The sequence below is a fragment of the Pezoporus occidentalis genome, unplaced genomic scaffold, assembly GCF_034315485.1.
Source record: "Pezoporus occidentalis ecotype Australia unplaced genomic scaffold, CSIRO_AGI_Poc_V1 ctg97, whole genome shotgun sequence".
In the NCBI taxonomy this organism is placed as follows: Eukaryota; Metazoa; Chordata; class Aves; order Psittaciformes; family Psittacidae; genus Pezoporus; species Pezoporus occidentalis.
The window spans coordinates 502417-522166 of record NW_026916336.1 but is presented as its reverse complement, the minus strand read 5'-3'; the positions used below and the strand labels follow the sequence as shown (position 1 = coordinate 522166).

Here is a 19750-nt window from a genome sequence, read left to right as displayed (position 1 = left end):
CATTAGTGAGCGGGGCAGGCAGTGCCTGAAAAATGAGCTCAGCAGCATGTTGGGCTCATGGGGAGGATGAGAGGTGAGCAGAGGACTTGCTGATTTGCTTGAACTTTTCTATTGGTGAGGCTGAAACTTTGTCTCTTGCCATTGAATGGCAGAAAAAAGGGCTTGGCTAACTCTGATAGGGGTAAAGGTTCTCTTCACATCATGTCTTGACCCTACATCTGGTGAATTTGGGGATGCAAGTGGAAAAAGATGGGAAAACAGGATGCCTTTTTTTCTTTTGCCATCCGCAGGCCAGTGACACCTGCCTGTCCCTGCAAGTGGTGCTCCTGGAACAGGGTTCAGAAGCAGGGAAGCTGAGAAGCCCAAATGAGCTTTTTATATCTTAGCGATGCTCATTTTCATGCTGCTTTCAAGCCCTGCACCTGGTCCGACTGGTGCTGGAGCCCAAAGACCCTGAGCTGGGGTCCTCTTGCAGGATGAGGAGGAAGGGAGCAACCATGGAGACTCTCCCACAGGTTCAATGCACCCTCTCGTGGCGAGCAGCCATGGCGGGTGCCTGGGCAGGGTCTAGGTGTCTGTGGGTGCTCGCTGTTTGGGGCTCGGCTCCTTGGCATCATACCTGGGGTGTGCACAGTGACCTGCCAGCCATCCCATGGAATGGTTCAGGGAGCTGGTTTCTCTAGGCTCAGGACACACCAAAGCATGCTCCACCATTTCCCGTGGGGTGTCCCCACCTCCCTCTCCTCCTGCTTTATGCAGGGAAAAGTAAGAATTCATACAAAATACTCCAAGCTGGCTTTCCCCCAGCCGGGACCAACCTGCTCTTTTCCTCCCTGTGAGGAGCCTGCAAAATGAATCAGTGCTTTGCATAAGCAGAGCCCTGGGAAGGTATTGCTAAAACACCAGCGCCCAGAAGCTTCACTGATGTGATTTTCAACACGGGAGAAAAACAGGTTTTTTAGCTCCGTAACCCTTTAACCCAGGGAGGGATTTCTATGGCCACCCAGTTTCCCCCCTCCCACCACCCGGGAGCCAAATCTCAGCTTGCTAAAAGGTGCCTCCCCTTCCTCTCGCCCCTTCAATACTAACCCCCAGTTGTTTTCCCTGCAGAAGTGCTGCACTGCTGGTGCCAGTGCCTTGTCCAGCCACGTCCTGCACCCCTGGGCAATGAGCAGGGCAGAGGGGAGCTGCAGGGTCAGGGCGCTGGGTGTTCCCCAGAGGTGGGCACGCATTGTCGCAGCGCTGTGGTCCCCATTCCCAAGCAGCCCTTGCTCCCACCTGCTCCATGCGTGCTGGCTTTGGCTTCCTGCGACTTTAAAGTTCCCTCGGTGCACAAAGGAAAAGAGGGAGGAGAAAGGGTTTCATCATCACTCCCCAGAGCAGACTTATAAAAACTTTGCGCTCACGCTGCCTGCCTCACTCACAGGCTCACAGGGTTTTCGGCACTGACTGTGCGTGCTGCGAGGAGCAGGACAGGCCAGAGAGGGACGGGACCCCACACACAGCATTGCTATTTGGGGCTCCCCTGGAAGCCCCCATGATGGGAGTCCACCCCGAAGCCAGCAAGTCCCCAGCTGACGTCCCCAAAAGCTCCGGCACCTGCTCCCGGAGTATCTTCTGCAATATCAAGGTAAGCAGCAGTGCCGGGCAGGGATGCGCCTGCTTCCCTGGTGGCGAGGGAGGAGAACACTTGCACTGAGAGCAGCCCCAGCCCATCCCACGGGTCCCCACATTCCCAATACAAGCTGACAGTAAAACCAAGGGTGTTTGCTAAGATGCAGAATTTGGAAGCCAGCTCCTTGGGCAGTACTGGATAACTAGCACTGCTGAGGTGAGTCCTGCTCGGCACAGGAAGGGCTGGGGGCCCTGGCTGTGTTTCAGTGGCACCTGGCACGGCGTGCGGGTGTTGTGCCGCGTGGAAGTGGCGTGGGCAGCTCTCCGTGAGCGGTGGGGTTTACCCAGAGTGTCCGGTACGCTGTGTGCTGCTGCTTAGGGAATGATTAACCACATCCTGGTGCGAAAAGAAAACGCTGCCCTATCATAATGCTGACTTGCTTTAAAAACCTTGGTGAGGAGGGCTTTTGGAGTGACAGAAGCAAAATCTTGGCAGGTTGAAGTGGGTTTTCTGGTGCTGGCTGCCTGGTTACTCACCTGCCCCTATTAGCAAAAGCTGTCATCCGAAAGCCAGTTCTTGCCTGAACGTCAGGATCTTAAGCTCACTGCCTGCATGGGAAAACACCAGCCTATGGCCACCTCTTGCGTTTTAAACCCTGCTTTTACACCATCCCTCACCCTGTCTCTTTTTTTGACCCATGCAGCACATTTTGGCTCATTTTGGATGGGCACCGGCACTGCTGCATGTGCTGATTCCTGTCCCTGGGATATCCGCCTGCCAGCCAGGATTTCCCTTGGGGGGGGGGTGATGTTCGTGCCTCTCTTGGCAGCACCTGCACACATCGGCATTCAAAGCAGCTGGGTGCAGGTCTTGGAATGGCAGCTCCCAGGGGTTTTGCAGCTTTGGGTACATGAGAGAGGAGACATCCTCTCCAGGACCCCTTCCTGCTGCTGCTGCCAATTGTGCCCAGGGCGGGGGTGCGATTTCCCACTGGTGTTCTTGACTATGAGTGTGTTGTTTGCTGCGAGGAGGGGTTTGTCAGCACTTCCCAGCTAACTGTGTTCCAAGGAGTGTGCAGCCATGGGTAGGGCATTGTGGTCTGGGATGGGTTTGGGGTTTATTTTCCACCCATCTTTCCTCGCCTTCCATGAAGGGTGGCACTGCCTGCTGCTCTTTGGGCTATGCTTGTTTGTGGCTGATTTCTGGGCAGCAAAACTTTCACCAAATCATGGTGGGGGGAGCCAAACAGTTCTGTTGGGGTGCTGTGGGAATGCTGTAAGGTATCATCAGGCTGCTCTCAACAGGCTGCTCCTCGTCCTCTGGGCTCCCAGGGCTGGAGGCATCATCCCAGCTGATGTCGTCCAGCCCTACACCCCACTGTGCTGTTCCAGCAGGTGACTTGATGGCCCCTTTTGGCTGTGAGCTCCAGGAGGAAGAGTTACCCTGTGTAATTTAGGGCTGCCTCCAGCCTACTCTGGAAGGGACTGGTGACCTCCTCTGCTGGAGGTGCAGAAGGTGGCTCTAAAGCCCATCGGCTGCTCCAGTAATTACCATGGCTTGGAGTGAATAAAGTCACCCCCAAACCAAGCCCTTCTTGCAGTTCATGCTGTTTCCTGGAAATGTGCACAGCTTCTTTCAGCTGCGTGCTCACAGGGCAGCATGCAAAAATATCGTGGATCTGCAAAAAACATCCCCAAACTCGATGCCTTTTTCAGGATGTAAAACTTCAGGGTTTGAAAAAAAGCCCCAGCAAATACACGTTAATCCATTTCCACATCTTATAGGCAGGATGCAGGCTATGGGTGCCCCTAAGGGAACACCAGCATGTGAGAAGAAAACCACTTCTAGTTTAAAAAGTCAACAGCCCAACACTGACATTGTGCAAGTGTGTTAAGAAACAGTTTGAGCTCTACCAAAACATGCTTGTTGGCACCCGATGATGTGTACCATCTGGAATGGTGGGGAATCAGGACATCCATCCCTTGGAGAAAAGTTCTTCCTTTTAAGAGCAAATGTATATAATTGACAGGCAGTGATGTCTCCCACCCTTTCCTGAGCTGTTCATTCTTCCTCTGCTGTGATATTTGTGTTAAAAGTCTATACACATTTAAAAAATAACTGCTTCAAGGTAGGAAAGCACTGGCCTGTGCAAAGTTGTCAATCCATCCTCTCAGCCCCTCTGGAGTAATAGAGAATCTACGTCTCACTAATGAATTTCCAGGTTTGGCAAGTTCTTTTGTTGTGAATGGGTCATCAGAAGACAAGGCATACAGTAAGCATCTCAGTTTATATGGCTTTATAGCACTTGCTTGTTATGAGAAGCCATTGGTGCTGCACATACCGTATTATCTGAAGTCTTCATCCAGTACCTAATTATGTGGGAAATTGCTGGCACCATCCCATACAGAGACAGGTACTCTATAAAGGAATTAAAATTAATAAGACTCAGCATCCTCATAGAAACAATAGCAGTTTCTGACAGAGACAGTGTTTCCAGCACAACAAAATCCGCCAGTTGTAGCAGGCTCCAAGTCTTGATCAAGAAGTTCGTATTTAATCCATAAAGCTCACATGCCAGGAGCATTTTTGGAGCTCCTTTTGCATGGCTGGTGCCAAAAATAATGAATTGCTTTGCTATGTTAACCGTCCTGCTTTTCCTTGCTCCAAACAATGGGGACCACCGCCTCCCTGCACTGTTTCCCGTTGCTCTTGGGGTGTTTTTCAGCCCTAGCCCCATTGCTGCTGATATTCAGAGGCATGGGAGCACGATGATGCTTGAGATGGGCATCAGAAAGGGAAAGGTCCTGGTGGAAAGCAGCAGAATTACAGAATCCTGGTTCGGATCAGAAAGGACCTTATAGTTCATCCAGTTTAACCCCTTGCCATGGGCAGGGACACCTTCCACTAGACCAGGATGCTCCAAGGTCCATCCAACCTGGCCTTGAGCACTGCCAGGGATGGGGCAGCCACAGCTGCTTTGGGCACCCTGTGCCAGCTCCTCAGCACCCTCACAGAGAAGAGCAGGATGGAGATGGCAGCTCTGGGGATGGATGGTGTGCCGGGGTTCGCTGCTGGGGATGCAGGAGTGGTGCAGAAGCAGGTGCCTGGGGAGCAGGCAATGTCCTGTGGATGTGGCCACTGGCTCATATCTGTGCTCTGACACAGCAGGCATTTACAGCTGATCTCTGTACCCTATGGGAATAGGGTTGGTGGCAGTTCGTTGTTGCTGCTGTGGAAGTTACTCCCTGTTACATGTGGGTATTAATGACTGTAGCTAATACTGCAATTACTCCAAGTGGCACCAAGGCTCTGTCTACACTGATATTTAAGGGCACCGCCTGGCTCAGCCAGCAGCGTGTTTGCTGTCTGCACCGTATCTTGTAGCTGGAATAAACCTGGTCATTGTGCTTATGTTTTTGAGTGCTCTCTCAGATGTTGCTTGAACTCTGCTAGAAGCTGGCTGTTTATCTTGAATCATGTTAAAGAGAGAAAGCAGAATGCAAAAGGACTCCAGGTTTTGGAGCTGGGAGGTTGCTGCTGAGCACTGTCCCCTAGAAGAAGTCTAGAGCATCTCAGTAATCCTACAGCAGTGGTGGATGTGGGTGCTGATGAGCAGGGACATCATTCTTTGAACTGAACAGAGAATTGAACTTTGAAGTTCACCAGAGCTTCTAGGCTTGTGCTGACTGGCACTAGGATTTTAGGAGGTTGCAGCTGTGCCGCTTGGCAAATGCAGGATGAAGCCAACCTTCGGGTGGATGCCAACACCCGGTGGCACTGGGGACACTGAAGACCTCAGAGCCTAAAGGAACAAAACAGATTCGAAAGGTGAAGTGCATAGTTAGTCTTTTTGATACCCATGCATGGCCCATCAATGTCCCTGGGTCCAGAGTCCTAACCGCTGTCTCCAATCATCTTGCCCTTTCAGACTTCCAGTGAAAAAGGATTATATCAAAGCTGTTATCTATCTACAGGGCCTCAGATATTTTGGCTTCTTCACCTTTATTGTCTCTCCCACGGTTTTGTGCTGTTTTTATTGATAGCAAATTGCTTGTTCAGGATCCCCAGAAACATGAAAAGGAGGAGAGCTTTATAAATATCTTGTTGCTTAGTGGAGTTGGACTGGTTTCAGCTGGAAGCCTGTTAGCTGGAGAGTGCAGGGGAGCAGTGCGAAGTGGTTGGGAGCGCAGGCAGGGAGAGGCTTTTACCCTCTGACTGCCCAACATGGAAGAGGAAACAGGAGGATAACAGAAAGTTTTTGTCACTTATGTCAGCTGGATGGTGTCCAGGGAGAGATTTAAAAGCCTTAGGGGCAGACTTAAATTGGGTGTTATATTGGGATAGGGAGCGGAATGGTATGGAAAAGTGTAGGGAGGGGGACAGTAAGATCAGGAGGGAACTGTGGACTCTCAGAGTGTGTTAAGGCTTTAAATCATCGCAGGGTGAAGATGCTGGGGCATGTGGTGTGTAATGGCCATGAGTGGGGAGCTCTCCCCTCACTGGGGAGGCTAAATTCTTTCTGCAGAAGAAACAGGAGCCTTGCCTTGGGTTCTGAGGTCCCAACAGCACCAGGGCAAGTTTTTTGTCCCTGCCTTTAAAGGGACTAAAGGAATTTGCTGAGATGAGTGTATTTCAGAAGCCTGGAGATATAATAGTTGTGATCTCATGTCCTGTTGGAAAAGAGTGTGAATTGCTTTTCTTAGCTGTTAGCAAGAACAGGAGATTCGTCATTTGTCTGAAGACGGTATGGCTGTAGATTTGGAGAGGGAATCATCAAGAGGAGAAAGTCATTGTTGATTAGGGCCATTGGCTAAAGCACAAAACTCAAAGACTATTCCAATACTGGGCACTGTGCAAGGAAAGCTGGATGAGTATTTGTAAGTAGCAAAAAAGCAAGCTGGGTCATTAGGACAAATGGGGTTGCACGGGGAGAAGGACCTGCTATGACCAGGGTCTTCCAGCATTCCTGGTGATGGTGCTGGTATCAGAAAGCAAAGGTTGGGTTTGGATGGATCTGACTCTGTGTTTTTGTTTGGTTTTGGTGGAACTGGGTTTCAAGAGGGAAGAACTGCTTGTCCTTCACCTCCAACACCAGCAGCGGGATAAGGAAAAAGATGGGGAAGAGTCAGACGGTAAAACGGGTTGGAAAGTTTAGTGGGATCAAGGTCTAGGAGACATCAAACAAGATAATTTTATGAGGGGCGAGGTGGTTCAGTGCCCAAATACAACCAAGGAGTGGTCAGCGTAGATAAGATTACCATGAGCAAAGTGGGAGAGGAGTGTCGCTGATAGGGAGCAGGAGGCATGGCCAGGGCTGCGGGTGTGCGGGAGGAGTGTTTGCATACACTTGTGGGTCAGGGAAAACACAGTCAAGCTGAAGCTGCCTTCAAGGAAATCACGGTTGGATCCTGATGTACCATAAGGAAGAGAGAGCTTTGGGGAAAAACTGAAAGAGCAAAGACCCAACCACAGAACTGCCCTGCGCGCTCAGTCTGGTGGCAGGAAGAGGGAAGGCTGCTTAACAACACACCTCGTAGTTTGCAGGCAGGAGAGTTTTCTCATCAGCAGCTTGGGAAGCAGCAAACCCTTGCACCCCACATGCTGTGGGTCTGGTCTCAGCTGTCCTCCACAGCCAAACCCCTCAGTTCTGTCTGACATCTGCAATGTACACCTGCATGTTAAGGCAGGGACGTAAGTCCTGGAGCATTCCCTCTACAACAGCTGAGCAAAGCAGGGCTTGCACGGACCTTGCAAGGGCATTGGGATACAGCGTAGGGAAATCCCTTGTGTACATTTGTTGCAAAAAGAGCAAATATTGTCTTTGCATTTGACAATTGAGGGTTGTAAAGCGTGGATTACTTGGCAGCAGACAGTCATCGTTGCAGCCCATAACCTGGGCAGCGGCGTGCTTCAGGCAATCCCCAACTATTGTAACATTTTTATGCCTTCTTTTCTTTCTTTTTCCAGTAGAAATATAATTTAGGAGCCAATTCCTGCCACTGGACCATGTTCTGGGCTCAGGGATGTACTGTGTGGCAGAGAATTTGGTTACTCCTGTGGAAATGTTGGGGGTTTTTACATCTTTCACAGTGTTTTTTGATCTATTAATCCAGGCAGCTGCATGTAGGAAAGAGATGCCAAGGAGGGGTGTGTTTCCCTATACACATCTGTATACTTTTCCAGCTTATATATTTCTTTTGGACTGAGTGATCTCAGCCATTCTCCTGCAGGAGGATCTCTTCGTGTAGTGAGTGTTGGTCATATACAAGCTCTAAAATAAATAGCCTGTCTTCCACTGACTATTAAGATTTTGGGGATATTCTTATTACTTCCCAAAGTTCCACGCTCCTGTCTTCCCCCCCACCTTGGAAGCTCAGGAGAGTAAAGTGGAAGAAGCCTTCAGAGGTGGGCAGGTTGGGGTCTCCTGCTAGGGGCCATGACTTTCCACTATGGGCAAACAATATTGCTTTGGCCCTCTGGAGCCCAAAATATAACTGTAACAGTACTGTGTGGAGGGAAAGAGCTAACATAGAGACCTTACTCCTAGGCCTCTCCAAACATTTACTCCAGACAGATTCATTTTGCACCTTCCTGCAGTGACTGCTCTTGGCCCTATCCTACCTCACTGTCATCAGTCACACAGGAGCTGTTTGACAGGTTCTGTGAGGATCTCCACTCCTCTTTACAGCTCCCCAGGCAGCTCTTGTGACCATCTAATGAATTAATCATAAAGTCACACACTGGTTTGGGTTTGAAAGGGCCTTAAAGCTCATCCAGTTCCAACCCCCTGCCATGGCCAAGGATACCTTCCATTGGTTGTTGCCCCCACAGCTGGATGCAGGACTGCGGGTTTAATTAAGAACTCCAGGAATTAAGCCCTGCCTCTTTCCATCCCTGCCTTTCCATCCATCATAGCAGTGGTGTTGCTATGGGAAGGCTGTTGGGCGCAGGGGTTAGCATAGATGCATGTACATGAAAGCCAGAGCCAGGAGCTGCCAGTGCTTTCTCCTCAAAGGTGAGCAGCACCATCAATGTTTTTGCCGTCTCTATCTCCAAGCAGGGCTGCCAAGTAGAAGACATTGAAAAATGAGGTAGGGATGACTTTGGACATGAGTGCCACCACCTCAGCATGAAGCTGTGGAAGCAGAGCAAGGAGTTAACCCTTAAGTCACTCCTCCAGGTGGCAGAGAGGAAGGGAAAGTGACCATATCACGCATAGTAGCATCTTCCCAAGCCCCTGGTTCCTGCAAAGCAAAGCCAGGCTCCCACCTAGAGGAGTGTCCTAGATCCTGGAGGCTCCATAGAGGCAATTCACTGCTTTGAAATAAAAACAAACCAGATTTTTTTTACCTGACCTTGGGTCTGACCTGAGGCCAGCACATGCATGCTGGGGTTATCAAGCATTTCTTGTTTGTTTTGTGGGTTTCTTTCTTATTTAACCCAACTTGCCAAGCATTTTGCTGGCTGACTCAGTGACCAAGGGATGCTCCTCCAGCATGCCCCCCTAAAACCCTCTTTTGAAACAGCCCACCTTTCAGAATAGGCTTTTCTGAAGTCCAGTCTCTGTGTGCCTGTTTGGTAAGGCCAGTGACAGTGTTGACAGTGCATTATCTTAAGTAAGCAATAGGGAAAGAGGGAGCCACAAGATAAGGGAATACAGCTCACTTGCCCCAGTATATGGCATGGGGTAGTGCAAGTGCCTGCTGCCTACCAGCACTGCCAGCAACAGTGCCTCCTCCTAGAGCACACATCCAGCCCCCGGAGCAGCAACCTCCCTCTGACTCTACAAGCTTCTGATCCCAAGAACACCCACCTCAAAGGTGGTTTACCCCCTGGCTCTCGCTTCCTCACCCTTGTTTGCTTTATAAGTTCAGCACAAGGCTGGGAGACCCCCTTTCTCCTCCCAGAGCCTTACTTTATTCCCTGCTAGCTTGAGGGAAGTGCAAAATGTGCAAGTGGGTCTTTGAGGCTGATGCAAGGGCTGAAACATCACCTCAGACATCTCCCATGTGCACACCAGCCACTGTGGCCATACCCGACATTTCACAGGGATGCTTCGGTGTCAGCATTGGACCTCAGCCTTGCTGCTGCATCCTCATACCTGGGGGCTGCTGGCAGCCCAGCCTGCACACCTCTTAGCCCCACCAGGTCAAGTACTTGTTGAACATGTCTCCTCTGGAGGAGGTTTTGGTTGGGATTGACTGGATAGTTGCTAAATCTTTGCTTTGAACTCTGAGAAGTGCTGTCCAGACTGGAGGGAACAGCCCCCTCTCTTTCTTAACAAAATGCATGGCCTGGGAGGTGCCCCATGAACTGTGTGTCTGTGAGGGACCTTCCCCCGTGTGTTTGCTTCCCTTTTAAATGAAGTACATCTTGGAAAGAAGTCAAGTGTCTTGTATAAACAGCCTGGAGTCAGGATCGGTCAGGCGCTCCAAAGGAAACGTGGGGATGATTAAGAGGGGATTTTGTATGTATGTGTGTGTGTGGGTGCATGTGGGTGCACACCTCGGGCCTCTCTGTGCTGCTCCCTGTGATTGCTGCTTGCCTGCAGCTCCAAAAATACACCAGGGTCTGATGGGGGCATCTGATCTGGAGGGTTGGCACTTTGTGAGAGCGTCCCTGACTCGTTAACCTTCGTGTTCAGTGCAGTTATTTTGGCTTTGCATCAGCGAAACCTCTCTTCACATGAGCTTGGCTCTTGTTTAAAAACCCCTTCTTCGTTAAGTGTTATGGAAGATGAATGATAGCAGCTCCATCCCCTCCTGGTGTTGATCAGTGAGTACTTGCAGCCAGAGCAGCACATCTGGTGCTCTGTGCAGCTGGAACGGACCAGGTCAGTGCTGCTTTCCATGCACCAGCAGGCTGTGGGTGGTCAGCATGAACACAGGGGCTCCTTTTGGGAGGGCCTCCAAGCAAGCCCCTCTCCCAGCTATTTGTACTCAGAGCCTCCAAGGTTTGGGAAGTTGGTACTTTAATTAGAGTTGGATCTGCTGAATGAAGGGGAAGTCTGAGGTCAGGCACATCTCTCACCTGCAGACAAAGTACATCTAGAAAAGCCAAGCTCCAGTCGCACAGTCCTGCAGCAAAGTCATACCCCGAAGTCTTTTTCTCCCCACATCACCACTCTCCAGCTGTTTCTCTCACCATGCCACCCTTACAGCAGGCAGCCCCAGCTTGCTCCCAGGCATTTTGGAATCCGTGGCCCTGTTTTGTCCATCCCCATGTTCTCACCAATGCATATCACTAGGCCATCTCCTGGCTCCTTTGACCACAGCTTGTTCCTCTCATCTCCTGCCCTCCATCCTCTCATATAGCACAGACAGTGCTGGTTCCCCATGTTCCTTCGATGCCTCTACCTTCTCCCCATCCCCTGCCAACACCAGCATTTCAGGGAGTCAGGCTGTTTCTCCTCATCTTCCTTCCCTGAGAGTATCCTCTCCCCCCAACACTTCTTGTGTCCCCATCTGCCCTGGGATTCGGCTGCCATTTGCTGCACTGAATTCAGTCGCAGTGATCCATCTCCTTCCCTCCCCATTGGTAAACAACTTTGCTTCTCCAGCTAATGCCTCATAACGGGAGAACTCTTCCTCCAGCTGCTCTGCATCTCTGGTGTCCTGGCCCTCCACTGTTTAGCCAGTGCCTCTTTATTTGAATGACTTAAATAGGGTCTGGCCAGAGATACAGCCTGGCTGGACTAATCACATGGTGATCCCAGGTCAGGATAAAAGGAGAAGGTGGTAGATCCAGCTTTCACCTGTAGGAGTACGTGCTAGGATGGGTATTTTTTTATGTAGGAGTCGATAGCTGGAGGGTGTAGAGGTCATTCTGCTTCAAGAGTTTACTCTCAGATGTTTCACTTCCACTTTGTCCCAGTCTGGGAGAGTTTCCCATGTTACACTCCACGTCATTGCTCTGCGGCTTTATACTGGGGCAAAGTCCCGGCCTGGGACTTTGTCCTCTCCTGCTCAGCTGCTGTGGTGGCAGATACCTGCCTGATGCTATCCTATCTGCTGACACCCCTCCAGAATGTGGCTGGGGAGTTCAAGATGTCAGCTTGTCCCTCAGACCCTTCTTCCCTCTTATTTTGTCTCCAAGTTGTTCCCAGCCTGCCCTCACACTACCAGGGCTCCATTTGCTCTTTCATCTCCATCCTCTTCTCCCCGACTGCCTGTCAGCATCTCTCCCATCTCTTATGCTTTTAGATATCCGTCTGTGTCTTCTGCCTGGTGCTATCCTGCCTTACTGGAGAAGCTTCCCATAAGCTCTCTTCTTCCCTATTTTTGAACCAAATTCTCTTGCTATTGCTGGAGCTGGTTCTGCATCCTCTCTACTCTCCAAAAAGCCACTTCACCCACCTACAGCATTTGTATCCCTTGTGTTGGATGGACAATTTAGTTCTTATTCTGGGTTGAGGATTTTTTTTTCATACAATGGGTCATGGCTCTGAGCACTACCACCGTTTCACATAAATACTAATACAGAAGATTGCTGCTCTCCTAGCCAAGGACGTAAGGAATTTGTCAGCCCTGCAGTACCTTTGATCCTACATTCATCATCTTGGGCTTCCAGCCGTTATCTTTGTGGGACATGCTTCCGGTATTCAGCAAATATTTGATTTCCTGTAGATTTAAATTAAAAGACCTTCTTCCCCCCCCCCCTTTTTTTTTAATGACTTTAAAATACCTTTGGCACCATGTGGATGCATTCCATTCCAAGAAAAATAAAGGAGAACTGTTCTGGCTAAATATAGATCAAAAGACACTTGTGAACTGCCTCTTGCATCCCTGGCTGAGAGCACTTCCCTTTCCCAGGCCACCGGGGTTCTTTCGACCACTCTCCTGCCCTGCCCTATAAACTCTCTGTATTCTCTCCTCTGCTCTGGGGAGGCTGTGCCTCCCTCCAGCTTGGGTTTTGGCCCAGCTCATAGCCTCACTCAAGGGAAAGATGCTGTTTTTAGACTACTACAGAGGTTTTCCAGTAGTGAGGCTGCATTATGCATACTTCATGCTTTCCCTCTGGGGCTTTTAAAGCCCCTTTTCAGCTTAATCTTGCAACATGCCTTGGAGCAGGTTCTGTTAATTGGCTTTACAGCTGAGTGGATCCAAGGGACCAACTGGAAATACTGGATCACAGGTAGTCTAAACCAGTACAGCTCCCTTTCAGCTGTCGCACAGCAGCCACAGGCTTGGCTCTAACATGGAGCACAAACCGAGTCAATGCAAAGTCAAGCCTGTCTCATTTATCTTTGTACGACACAGGAGGGACATGAAGCTGTTGGAGCGAGTCCAGAGGCCACAAAGGTGCTTTCCTCTGCTATGGGGACAGGCTGAGAGAGCTGGGTTTGTTCAGCCTGGAGAAGAGAAGGTTCTGGGGAGACCGTAGAGCAGTACAATGGGTCCTCCTAGGGCTCTTGAAGTTTGCACAACAGTTGCCACAGTGCCAATACCAATGAACGTTAATAGCAGTAAAACAGAGGAAAGCAAAAGCAGAACTCATTGTCCTGTCTTCTGAACACTGCATCACTCATTTTGCAAAGCAAAGTTAACCAGGGACTGAGCCCTTCAAGTAGATCTGTTGCATGTCAGAGATGCAGCCATGTTGGTCAGCTTGAGTCCACGTGTGAGTGACTGTCAAATCCCTCGCATGGGACATGGTCACCAGCAGTTACACACCAGTGGGGCACTATCTGTGTACTAACTGGGATGGGACTTTCCTTTGCCCGCAGGTGTTTGTGCTGTGCCATGGGCTTCTCCAGCTCTCCCAGCTCCTCTACAGTGCCAACTTCAAGAGCAGCCTCACCACCATCGAGAAGCGCTTTGGGCTCTCCAGTCTCTCTTCAGGTTTCATCTCTAGCCTGCATGAGGTAACTGAGTGAGAAACTTATGTGGGGGCCCTGAGGGGTGGCCAGTACCTTCCCAGAATAGGGTCTCAGGGTTGTTCACACCTTGACTATGCCTACATGTTCTGGATGAAGCAACTATTGCTGTGCGCTTGGACACCTCTTCACACTTCACTTCTACTGTACCATATGGTGTGAGGTTGAGCATAAGGTTGTGTGGTGAGAACATGGCCTTGGAGAATGGCAGCAGAGAGCAGGTTGCTTCAGAGGAGACCATTTCACATACATCTCCAGCAGAGACAAGACTGGGAGGCAGAATACATGCAACGTGATTCTTCTCTGTTCATTACAGTTCTTACAGCTTTTGTGAAGAGCGTTTTATTGTGAGTAGTATCCACACAACTCTGTGAGCAATTTCAAGTGGAAGTATCAGTTTTCATAGGTTTCTCATTGGCTTTAGAAATGAACCTGGCCCGAGTCATTCCAAGCTTTCTCTAAAAGGAGACCGGTTCAGCAGTCTCTCCAAGATCTAGCTTTTTTCTCCAGTGCTCCCAGCTCCTGACGGCCTTATGGCAAAGGACTGACTTTCACTGGCACATTGCTGAGCTGGCTGAGTATTTTCTCATGAGCACTTTCTAATCACTTACTCCTCTTGAATAGGTTTTCTAGTTCACTTTGTCATGAACTGCATCCTTTCTGGTAGCTCTTCAAGGCCAACTAGGAAAAGACTTGCTGCCAGAGCCTTTCTTGCGATGGCACAGAGAAAGAATTGCTTGTGGGCAGCTCACCTTCCATGCAGCTGGTCTTTTCACATGCGATCCTTCACCAAGAGGCTGGCCACTGGGAATCCTCACAGGTCCTTGGGGAAGTGGATGCCCAGGTCTTTCCACAACCATTACTTTGAACCATCTGGTTCAAAGCCTAGTGACAACAGTGAAGGATTTCCCAGTGATTGTGACTAGGTCCAAACCATGCAAAGAAAGACACCCAGTATGGACAGTTGTAACATTGCTAACGATGAACTGGCATAATTAAGCTCTGCAGAGTGTCTCAAAGCTGTAACCCATGTGCTCCTTATCCACTAGAAACCTTACATATACTTACAGGAATTAATGCCTGGAGAAGTAATACCAGAGCAAACATCATGTAGAATAGTCTGTTACTGTAAGAATATAAAGGAAAAATGGCTGGAATAGGACATATGCCATCTGTTAAAGAATAACAGCTTGCAGACAACAGACACATCTCAATTTCTTTGCTTTATAAGAGCAATTTCTGTGCCTTATTCCAGTTCTGTGTGAGCTGCTCTGCCTGTCCAGGGCCACAGTCTTTTTGCTTGATGGGTGCAGCAATTTCAGCAACAGGAATCACAGACAGACAAACAAGGGAGCCTATGTAAACATAAATTAAAAGTATTCTTAGGCATACATGTCGAGGGTAAAATAACGTCCAGCTTGTCCCAAGCTGTCTAAGCCCATGTAATGGTCATTTTATGCTGTTCAGCCACTTGCCTGAGTAAGCTGCATGTTTTTGTAGCTTTTAGGCTGATCATATCTGCAGTTGAAAATGTCCAGAGTTACAAACATTTGCAATGAGCTGGACTTTGTAGCTGGCCTTGTGTCTGTTTAGAGTCATGGGAATAGAGGCAATATGCTTCATTTCTGACTCTGTCTGGGGGAATTATTAGTTTATGGCACACTCTATGGGGGGAGGGCAGGTGTGGGTGCTGAAAAAGCCCCAACGAGATCACAGGGAGGATATGTGGATGACTGTCAATGACAACAAAGGGTACGCACAGGTGACAGAAGCCGAAGAGCTGGCCCGCCGGCTTCTGATGAGAAGCAAGCACTGACGTGCTGTGAGTGTGCAGGGTGGGTATGCTCTTGTGGGGGTCAAACACCACCTGGTAGGAGAGCTCTTACACAGCAATGGGGAATCAGTTATAGGGTCTTGACCTGCTCCACGATGCCTTCTGACATCCCCCCTGTTTCACTCTGCCCGCTCCAGATTGGCAATGTGGTCCTCATCATCTTCGTCAGCTACTTCGGCAGCCGAGTTCATCGCCCGCGGGTGATTGGTGCTGGGGGGCTGCTGCTGGCGCTGGGAGCATTCCTGGTTACCCTGCCCCACTTCCTATCAGGCCCCTATGAATACACCACACTCAGCACCGGTAAGTGCCTCCCCCTTATCACCATCAGCTGTTCTAGCACAAACCCATCTCCAGCTGTCCTGGGCTGGCTTACCCGTGCCTACCCAAAAGGAGGGATTGCATCCACACGAGGTTTGGAAGGAAAAACTTAGGGCAGAGATTTGCTATTTCATGCCTGACTTCAGCATAGCTTTGCAACTCCTTCTGAATGCAGTAACTGCTTTCGGGATCCCTTCTGCCTCTTCTGGGCACGTGTTCCAGCCGTTGTTTCAGGTGAGGAGGGCTGTACTCATGGTAACGTACTTAAATTCCCCGTAGAGGCTCCCGGAGGCCTCCAGAGGGAGCAGTCTGTGTTTCAAGTTCAGCAGGCAAGATCTCCTCTCCAGGCTGCTCAAAGCTCCATCCAACCTGGCCTTGAGCCCTGCCAGGGAAGGGGCATGATAACAGCACTGTTATTAATGATGAAATGTCATTTAACTATCAAAAAATAACAGCCAGGGAGAGAGTGTGAAAACAACTGTGAGTAGAGAGTGCTGCTGATGGGGCAGCGACTTTGGGATACCCTGAAGCCTGGGGATGCAGGAGATGCTGGTTCTGCTGCTGATGCCCTGTGTGACTGTGGACAAATAATTTCACTTCTGCTTCTTCTGGGGCACTGTTCCATTTCCTGAAGGGACTCAGAGGCTCTGTAGTACCTTGCTACTGAGGCTTTGTGCTTTTCTGAATGCTGAGCTGGATTCATACCCAAACAGTTCTTGCCATATGGGTCTCATTTGGATAGCTCAAGAAGTTAACAGCTGTGGCACTGCAGATCAGTCACAGAGGTGCTGCAGTATGAGAAGTGAGGTCGTCTCTGGGCTGCTGAGCAGTATGTGGGTGATAGAGCAGAATTAAGATCTCCTGTCCCCAGGGCCTGTTCTGTCTAGCCAGTAAGCGTTATGATCTGTCCTAAGAAGATTTTTACCGGTGTAACTGGGCAGACTTTGCGAACAAACCAGTGTGTATGACAGCAGCTCATTTTCTGTGCAGCATGCAATACGCAGCAGAGCCTACATCACGTGCCACAAGGCTGGCTTTGGACTTCCCAAAGCAACATCAGCCCCTAAATCCTCAGGATGCCAATGCCTCAGGCTCCTAATGCCTCAGGAGCCTTAGCCTCCTTGGGGATTGCCACCTCTGAAAACCCTAAAACATACTGGCTCTGCACCAAGTTGTTCCCCCCATACCTGTGCCACTGAGGGGAACGGCAGTGGTCGCAGCAGTGGCAGCAGGGAAAGCCTTCCACTTCTGAGTTAGAAGATGCTTTCTCCTCCTTTTGAGCCTCATGCACTGCATCCTAGCTTGATACCCTGGGCTCAGGGAGCCTTGGCTGAGCCAGGAAGCTGCTGCATGGCCTTAGGCTAGTTGCTGCCTTTAGTTAGGTCCTGACCTTGATGCACCTCAACAGAATGCAAACCCCAGTTGCAGTGAGGACAGGTTCACAGGTGCCTGACAACTTCTGCTCCCACCAAAGGGTTAGAGATCCTCTGGCTTTGCTCTCCCCCATCAGCTCAGGGAAATCTGGTGCCGCCATGGCTGATGTGCAAGCCCAGACCCCATGTAAATGTTATTAAAAATGATGGCCCAGCGTGGGGCTGAGAGTGTGCCAGGGCTTACACAGGAATATGCAGACCAGCTCTGTGCTGGCTTGCAGCCACCTCTCTGCTACACAGCCTCATAAATCTCCATGTTTTCCAAATCAGCCAGTTTGGAGAGTGGATCATGCATCAGAAGCCAAGTTTTCTGACAACTTACATTTATTTGCAGGGGTAGAAACTGGTCAGGATTCAGGACAAGGGCTTCTCTTAGCACAAAGGAAACAAGTCAAAGGAGCAGGTATCATCCTGCTCCCTGCCTGAAGCCATAGGTGTCTTGGCCCAGTATTTACAGCCCATGAAGATATTCCAGTTGTGGTTAGAGTTTGGATGGAAGCCTTGAGCAGGCTGACATGTCTGGACAGTATGAAGATGTGAGGCCCTTGCTTTGGAAGGAGGTGGGCTGCTGAATGGAGATTCACGGGCAAGGTGTCCTGCTCGGGGCAGCCAGGTTGCCCCAGGTAACATCCCTTTCTGTTCCTGCCCAGGTACCACTAGGGACCAAAGACCAAAATCAGCCATGGGTTATTAGGTTTGTCCTCACTAAACAAAGAGCAGCCCCACTGTACAGCACGCAACCTGGTGTGAGGCTTCTGTGGCTCTTGCTTTGGCTGCAGTATAATCCTTATTAGAAAATGAGGCTACTTCTGATGGGCAATGTGAACCCTTTAGGCAATGCAGCTTGGAATGGACTCACATAGGGATTTTTGTGGTGACCTGCTATTAGGAATGTGCTCCTGCACTATGCCAATGGAAACCACCCATCACCTGAAAAATTTGTGTCTGTTTGCTCAGAAGCATAGAAAATCCACAGTTATTACCTTAATAAGAAAAATGTGATAGGAATGATGAGCTAATTACAAATAATAAAGAGAAAAAGAGAAAAGTCAGAGTGGCAAGAGATAGCATCAAAAGTCCAGGACTTACTCTGTTTGCTCCATAATGCTTTCTTTTTGCATGAAAACCAGTTTTTTTTCATCCGTGAATATTTAGGCTTTCCCACTGGCCTTGATACCTTCACAAAGGAAGGGAAAAGTGGTAAGAACTGCTAAATAAAATGAGCAACCCATCTGGAATCCATCAGTGTGTTCCGACTCAGCAGCTCTGGGAGATCCCCCAGTGTTTAAGGGATTTATTGTGGGAGGAGGCAGGGGATGTGCTCAGGATTATAATGCTCACTCTTCTCCCTTTCAGGTAACAAAAGCCAGGTCCAAGCTGAACTCTGCTATGCAGAGAATAAGTTTGTGTGCCCGAACACCACCCAGGATCCCCAGAAGGAGGCCAGCAGCATATGGGCAATGATGGTCATTGCACAGCTGCTGGCTGGAATCGGGACAGTCCCCATCCAGCCCTTTGGGATATCCTATGTAGACGACTTTGCAGAAGCAAACAACTCCCCACTGTACGTTGGTAAGTGAGACCATTGCTGTATATTGTTTTGTTTCCACTGGACCTTAAAGGTGAGATGTACAGATGACAGGTAGGAATGCTTTTCTGGAGAGGAACCTGCAGACAAGGGCTGAGCAGCCAGTGGGACTCAGATGAGATCCTCCCCATCAAAAGGCTGGGTTGTGTCCCCCTCCCTTTCATAGTCAGCTGTTTTCTGTAGGGTTGTATTTGTGGTGTGGCTATTAGGAAGCTGAAGAATCAGGGCAAGGAGATGAGATGGATGCGCTGCGGCTTTTATGTTGTGTCTGCGAGAACTCATGTCATCCATAGGGGTAAAGAGTAGAAGGGAAACCTCCTTAGAGGCCATCTCCTGCTCTTACTGAGCATCAGTTGATCATGGTTTAAGCAGAGATATGACAGCCTGCAGAGGCCAATTAACCCAGCTTTTGCATCAAGGCTTCAAAATTGACATTTTTGCCATGGGATCAGTGCCTGCCTATGGAGACTCCCAGCCTCAGGAGGACTTCCTGACTGCAGATGTGTGCTGGCTTCCATGTTAAATTGCTCTTTTTTCCCTGTGAATGGCAAAACCCATCTGGTGCTGGCCTGCCTATGTGAGTTTTGAGCTCAGTCCATCAGTTATTTAAAACCCCAATTCCTCCTGATGCCAAACAGTGTCCTTAAAGCAGCCAAAGGCATCAGAGTGATTTAGGAATCGAAAGCAGATGTTCCAAAATAAGGTAAGCACTAAAGGAGAAGGAAAGCCCTTGGAACTGGACTCCCAAGGACAGGTTTTGGACAAGCACTGAAGTGCTTGGCAGGGTCTCCAGACCCACCCAGGCGTGCTGTGCTCCAGGCTCGTGCTGGAAAAGGCTGCTGCTCCACCTAAGAGCTCTACAGAAGGCCTTCCATGTGGGTAGTACTCGCTCCTCTCAGCTCAAATATAGTAGTCTGGGCTGGCAAAAGGAGGGACAGAGCATCCTTGTCTTCCCTCTGCAATGAGTGGTCTCTGTTCCCAGGACCTCTGAGCACACTTTGGAATCCCAAACCTGCAGGTCCTGAAGACGAAGGAAAATGGAACTGGTTTGTTCTTTGTAATATAGAATATTATATATAAATATATA

At 49.6% G+C, this 19750-nt stretch overlaps 1 protein-coding gene across 1 annotated transcript in view; it reads left to right on the top strand.

Annotated features, from left to right (window-relative positions):
* The first annotated feature begins 1368 nt into the window (after nt 1-1368).
* Nucleotides 1369-19750, top strand: part of SLCO2A1 (solute carrier organic anion transporter family member 2A1) — a 28010-nt gene continuing 9628 nt past the window's right edge. Inside the window, exons 1-4 of the mRNA XM_062606519.1 lie at nt 1369-1630; nt 13341-13478; nt 15462-15624; nt 18432-18647. Coding sequence (XP_062462503.1) covers nt 1538-1630; nt 13341-13478; nt 15462-15624; nt 18432-18647 — 610 coding nt within the window. The 5' untranslated portion in view covers nt 1369-1537. The remainder of the gene's footprint in view (nt 1631-13340; nt 13479-15461; nt 15625-18431; nt 18648-19750) is intronic.